Genomic DNA, 6,052 nt, shown 5'->3' on the forward strand with positions numbered 1-6,052 from the left:
ACGGACTTGCTGCCCGCCTCTTTCTTTTCTCTCGCAGGTTGGGGTTCTGGTGGTCGATTTGGAAGGCGGCCATTGGTCGGAATGCAGTCAGATTGCGTCGCCGAGATTGACACCCACCCACCCACCAGCAAACCCCCCTCCATTCCATTATTTGCTTCTTTTTCTCTCTTCTGCCTAGCTTCCTTCCAAAGGCAGAGGTGACAGGTAGTGGTGGTGTCGGGTTGTTGATAAAGTGGCTTGCATCGTCGTATTGGCTTTCCAACTCGCTCACATGACCGCCCGCATGCCCAGAAAAAAAAAAAAGAAAAAAAAGCCACGGCGGAGTTGGTTGCGTCGTCTCGCTAGCGCTCTAGACAGCGTGGACGGAAACGCAGGCCGAGGTCCAGGGTGGTGATGGAGCTCGACAATCGAGGCGGGATTCGAAATGTTGTTGGTTGGTCAATGACCTTTTTTTTTCTTTTTTTTCTGCTTTTTGTTTCTTCTGTTTTTGTTTTTATTAATATTTGTCGTCTTGTTCTCTCGCCTGTCCTAGCTGGTTGTGAAAAACCAAACCCTCAAGAGAAAAAAGGCTCGGCAACCCGATATCAGCGTCCCACCATTGGCGTGACGAGCTCGATGCTCTTGGGGCGCGAGTAGGTGCCGGCCCTGCGCAGTGGGGGGTGGGGCCGCTCCAGGGTCGGGGCGCCGCCGCCATAGGGCGCGACGGCGGCTGCGCCGTAGTAGGCGCCGTCGTAGGTGGAGGAGAAGACGGTCGAGGCCGGGCGCGAGTACGAGGTGCTGGGGCTTGCGGTGCTGTGGCCGCGGGCCGAGGAGGAGCCGCCGCCGCTGCCGGTGCCGGTGCCGGTGCTGGTGAAGGGCCAGATGTTGGGGTGGTAGGTTCCCATGAGGCCGCCGGGGGACGGCGGGCTCGAGTCCCGGATGGACAGCGAGCGCAGGGCCAGGATGGCGGAGCTGTGGTGGCCGCCACCAGCCTGGCTCGGGGTGGCGGGCGGGGAGTAGTGCATCGAGTTGGGCCTCGAGGGCGACGCGCGCGGGATGATGTCCCTCGACTCGGCGTTGGCGGACGAGTAGTAGGGGTACAGGGACGCCGACGGCGGGGAGGTGGCCGACGACGGGCTGACGTATGACCTCGCGGCCGCCGCCGACGAAGACATGTCTGCGCTGTGGTGGTTTTGGTCATGCACTCGGCAGCTGCAGGGCGCGGCATGGCTGTCAGCAGCGAGCTCTACGCTCCCCAAGCGGAGAGTCCGGGAGGGAAGGGGGCGGGGGCGGGGGCGGAACTGGTAGACGGGCTAGCAGCCGGAAACTCACGCTTCTGAACAGTACAGGAAACGGTCGTCCTGCGGCACGAACTGTTTTTCGCAGCTCATGCTGAGCAAGGTGAGCCCAAGTGTTAGTCAAATACAACATGCCCAGCAGCCAGTAATATAAACACATGGCCTACTCACCAGTACTGAGGGAAGCTCTCCCGCTCCTCCTCCCACCAGTGCTGCTCCTGGTAGTCCCGGTCGCGGCTCCGGGGGCTCTTTGCGAGCTTGTGGGCGGTCTGGGGGGTGGCCTTGCGCGCCATTGTCGAGCGGGACGACGACTTGTGGCGGGATGACGACGAGCTGTCGACGACGGCTTTACGCACGTCGGTGGAGGATCCGTGGCCAGACTTCCTCCTAGAGTGATGCATCTGCAGCCTGTCCAGTCGTGTGTGTGTGTGTGTACGTACGCGTTGAGAGCGTATATACCAGGCAGGTGTCGTGGGTTTATAAAATATGAGAGAAACCAAAAAAATGTCCGGTTATGTGTCCAACGTCTTGTTATAAAGGGAGATGAGCATGGACGGGTTGGCGATCTGCAATATGAGCCGCGGTAAAGGGACGTGTCAAAGGGAGCAGCGTGGGAGGACGAGCAAATCAAGCAGGTCTGAGAAGGAGTGGAAGCTAAGAGGCAGGTGGGCCAAAGCAGGTGAGAAGCCAAGAAGGAGAGTGAAAAAGAGCAAGATGCAAAAAAAGGGTACGGTATGTGATGGGAAACCAAGAGGTGAAGAATAAGAAGATTTAAAAAAGCAAATAAGTTGAAAGGATTTTAACCCTCTCGGCTCTCTCTGCTTCTTTTTTCGCTAGACCGCGCTGGCCGGTGTGGTGCGATGCAGCAGCAGTGCGTGGGCTGGTGTAAGTGGTGGTTCCCTTTTTTTTCTTTTTTTTCTCCTCCTCTCCCCTGGTCGGGGGATTGGCGCGCCCCAGTTCGTGCAGGGCCGCTGAAAGGTTCCCCCGCTAGATGGGACGTGGGCCGTGCGTCGCAGCGGTGCGGCCTCTGAGCAGCAGTTGGGCGGGTGTGCGCCGCGGCGCGCTCAGGGTTCAAGGGTTTGTGGTGGTGCCGGGGCGAGGGCCTGGCTGGCTGGGGTGAAACAGGACGTGGGGAAGCACCGGAAGCGGGGTTTTGCTGTGGTGACCAGAAAAAGCGACGAGGGTGGAGGGTCAAGGGTCAGGACCAGGGCCGGGTTGGGTAGTGCTGGTGGTGGTGTGCTGCCGCCGCCGCTGCTGCTGCTGTGTGCTGCCTTGTGCTGTGTACTCGTGCAGCTGGTACTCTTCTCAATGATCATGCGCCGCCACGGCCTGATTGGCCCAGCCGTCCCCCTGGGGGCTTGCGGTGCGCCGCTGAAGGGCGAGTCGAGGTGGTTGCGGTTGCGGTTGTGCTTGTGGCTGTGTCTGTCTGGCTGTGTCTGCAAGAAACGGCTTGGGGACAGTCGGGAAAGGCAGAGATGCAGGATGATGCAGTCACCAACCACGACGGGACGGTGGCGAATATGACGAAAGGAGAGACAGACAAGACAAGACGTCTCTGGCTACAGATAAATTCCCTCTCTGTCTTTTCTCGCGCGTCTCTGCTATCCTCAGACGCTGGGATGGACGCTTTTCCGATCTTATGCGGGCTAGGGCCGGAAAGTGGTGCCAGGTGACCCCAAATTTGGCATCAGCTCTTGGGTTGAAATGGCGTAATGGCGCCGGGGGTTTCTTGGCCGAGGAGACGTCCCTTTTCCTCTTTGGTTTCTGTTATTCCAGCCCCTGTTGCTTCGCTTGTGCAGTGCTGTGCTCGGGACTTTTTCTTCTTGTTCCTTGTATGTATGTCTTGCCTCCTCTCTATGTCAATGCGGGCTCCCGATTTGGTCGGTCCGCCGGGCGGCACGGCAGTCAAGTCGGATCGTCGGCCTGGTGTGGAGCTGAAATCCAGGAAAGCCGCCGCAATAAATCAAAAAAGAAAAAAAGAAAAAAAAAAAGCCACTGGCCCCTCCCGCGTTGCGTGCGCTGGCAAGCCCGATGACGGTCGATCACGGCCGGACTGAGATGAGGCGGGCAGTAGGCGAGACTTGGGTGGCCGATCGATGGTGAGCAGAACTGGCACACACACAAACACACACAGCGCTGGAACTCTCCGTTGATCGGCAAGGCTAATCCCGGTCGAGGCTGGACTAGAAGGGCCGTCTCAGACCCAGGGCACAACTGGGGCGCTTGCTGCTCTGCTGCTGCGATGACGGTGGCTGCAGCGGCGGTGGCACGGTGGCACGGGTTTTGGTGTGCTAGTATCAGGTACGCTCGGTGCCGGCGGCTCGACGGGTCGTCGTTTTTTTTTGGGCCGGCGTGTACACCAGAGAGAGGCGGTTGATCGTGGGTCTTGAGGGTTGGTCAAGGACCGATGTGGACCGGGATGGGATGGTCTGAACCGAGTGGGATGATGGTGGTGATGCTGATATGGCAGTTGTCTGTCTGGCTCCCTACCTAAAAAGAGACAAAAGTGAAAAGTCAAGAAAGATCAGAAAGAGAAAAGGGGCCCGGACAGGTCTATGTATATGTGCGAGGCTGGCGTATGATGGATGACTCTTCGCTCCCAAAAAGCGATTTTGGCGTCTGTTGGCGTGATCGCGGGTCCGCCCCTCACCCCCAATTCCTGTCCTGCCTGTCCCAGCCCAACCCATCCAGGTACCATCAATCAAGCCTGTCACTTCTGACCAGGGGGGGGTCGGCTGGGTGGGTGGGTGTGAAGCAGGCGCCGACCCACGTCCCTGGATGGCTTTCCATAGTCGGCACTATGCCATGTGTGTCTTGGGTCTTATGCCCAGTGGTCGGGGAGGTGTCGTTTTTTTATTCCCTTTGGATTTATTTCCTTGACTCGACCTCAAGTTGTTGGGATTTCCCTACGCGCAGACCTGTCTATTCTACTTTCGGCACTATTAGTCCATGCCAACACGTTGGTTGATAAGATGTGACATCCTTCATCTCAGAGCCGCTTTCGGAGCTGGCTGGCAGGGAGGCCGAGTGCTGGGTGAGTAACACAGCAGGATAAAATTGGGTGAAGAAAAAAAAAACCCAGGGTTTGTTCAAGAGATCAATTCTCTAACAAAGGACCAATCATGTCGCACAACGAGACCACCCGTGCGCTTGCTCAGCAGCTCAGCGCCACCAGGGCTCCACTCCAGTTGCTCAAGACGGCACAGCAAAGGAAGCAACAAAAAGAAGACGCCGGAGACGTGAGAAGTGACAAGGAGACAGCGGTGAAGGACCCGAGTGGAGGGCCGATGCGGTGATTCTTTGTCAATGAAAATTTTTCTTTTTGGCTCGTTCTTGGGCCGTCATATTTGGTTGGTTTGCTGCTTCTCGAACGTGCTCGAGGTGGATTTTGACGGCCAGGGGTTGGCTGCTGTTGCGAAGGGGGACTGAAAATTTTCTTTTGCCATGCATTGGCCAGCGCCCAGCTCGGCGCTACCTTGTCTTTGGTGTGGGCTTGGGCCAGCAACAATGTCCCATGCCCACGGGCGGGTTCCCGGTCCCACGATCGACCGAATAAAAGGCAAGAGTCGGAACACGGCCCACGACTGTAGGGCCACGAGCCGTGGCCGACAGACATGTGGGCGAGGTGGACGGGCGGCTGGGCCGGTGTCTCGCCCCGGGCCAGACTGGACATGGATCGGCTCCTCCAAGCGGACTCCTCCAAGAGGACTCCTCTCTACAGAGCATGGAGCCAGACCACCCCTGCGTGATCCCTTCTTAGTGGCCTATTCTATCGTCTTTGACGGGTCCCGGTCCGTCTCTCGCCTTCAACTCCCCTTCCCTAACACCCTGGACACGGTCCATCCGCGCTGCATGCCTGCCTGTGGAGAAGGGAGGGCCGTTGGATGGAGAAAACACAGCGCGCCGGGGGACGGGGGGAGGAGGACACGGATGGCCGCAGACTTTCCTCCGCCCCAGCCGGTCCCGTACGTCTACGCCTGCTCTATTATCCACTCTCTCTCTCTCTTGTGTGTGTGTACCTCAAGTATATATGCAAGGGAGCAGTCTACGCACGCACTCATGCACAAACTGCCTCGGCACAAATCATCGGCACCCGCCAAGGGGGACAAAGATGACGAGCTCCATGTCGATGGGGGGTCTGTGCCCATGCCCTGCACGCCGCTCTAGGGATGAAGGCCAAGGCTAGATCAGAGTCGGCCGAACAAAAGATGAGAAATTGAGCATTGCCGCGACGCAATAGTAAAGGTGAATGACGATGCATTGCCTTGACAGCTCCCGTCCCATTAGCTGAGAGACGGCTCGGGCTAGCACCAGGTGCGGCGCGGAGCACGTCAGGGAGGGGGGGAGCGGGGGAGAGAGAGCTCGGCGAGGAGGGGTTGGTTGCACCGCCTTGGTGGGAGCGAGGTGCTGTTATCGGTTCTGCACACACTGCAGCGACTCTGCACGGCAAATGGCGACATGGCCGGTCCGTCCGGGGAGCAGGAGGGGGGCTAGCTGGGATAGGGGTCGTTTTGCTGGCTGTTATTTTGTGTTTGTGGTTGTCTATTTTGTGTTGTTGTTATTATTGTTGTTGTTGTCGTGTTTGCACGTTTGATTGTTTCGTCTCTCTCAATGCAGAGGCTTGGAAACGCAGACGACATGAACTGTGAATAACCAAGCACCAGGCGGAAACAAGTTAAATTACCTGGTCGGCTTTTCTTTCTTACCGCTGGCCAAGGGCCAAGGTCCCAGACAGCCAGACATCAAGAGACCCCTGACCATCCCCAGGAGGTGTC

The 6,052-nt window shown here is 58.0% G+C and overlaps 4 protein-coding genes across 4 annotated transcripts; 2 read left to right on the plus strand and 2 right to left on the minus strand.

The window, feature by feature from the left end:
- Window positions 1-584: 584 nt before the first annotated feature.
- Window positions 585-1,570, minus strand: GGTG_13980 (hypothetical protein; the record flags this gene model as incomplete). Its single annotated transcript, XM_009231905.1, has 3 exons — window positions 585-1,191; window positions 1,312-1,371; window positions 1,449-1,570. 3 exons carry the CDS (start codon window positions 1,568-1,570, stop codon window positions 585-587), a joined length of 789 nt encoding a protein of 262 aa, XP_009230169.1.
- A 280-nt stretch (window positions 1,571-1,850) lies between these two features.
- GGTG_13981 (hypothetical protein) lies at window positions 1,851-2,308 on the plus strand (the record flags this gene model as incomplete). The annotated part of the gene is made up of 3 exons (XM_009231906.1): window positions 1,851-2,009; window positions 2,115-2,162; window positions 2,294-2,308. The coding sequence occupies 3 exons, from the start codon at window positions 1,851-1,853 to the stop codon at window positions 2,306-2,308; spliced, it is 222 nt and encodes a 73-aa protein (XP_009230170.1).
- Window positions 2,309-2,341: 33 nt separating this feature from the next.
- On the minus strand, window positions 2,342-2,593 carry GGTG_13982 (hypothetical protein; the record flags this gene model as incomplete). Its single annotated transcript, XM_009231907.1, has 1 exon — window positions 2,342-2,593. The coding sequence occupies one exon, from the start codon at window positions 2,591-2,593 to the stop codon at window positions 2,342-2,344; it is 252 nt and encodes an 83-aa protein (XP_009230171.1).
- A 1,806-nt stretch (window positions 2,594-4,399) lies between these two features.
- GGTG_13983 (hypothetical protein) lies at window positions 4,400-5,026 on the plus strand (the record flags this gene model as incomplete). The annotated part of the gene is made up of 2 exons (XM_009231908.1): window positions 4,400-4,540; window positions 4,868-5,026. The coding sequence occupies 2 exons, from the start codon at window positions 4,400-4,402 to the stop codon at window positions 5,024-5,026; spliced, it is 300 nt and encodes a 99-aa protein (XP_009230172.1).
- Window positions 5,027-6,052: the final 1,026 nt, after the last annotated feature.

Source organism: Gaeumannomyces tritici (assembly GCF_000145635.1).
Source record: "Gaeumannomyces tritici R3-111a-1 unplaced genomic scaffold supercont2.94, whole genome shotgun sequence".
Lineage (NCBI taxonomy): Eukaryota > Fungi > Ascomycota > Sordariomycetes > Magnaporthales > Magnaporthaceae > Gaeumannomyces > Gaeumannomyces tritici.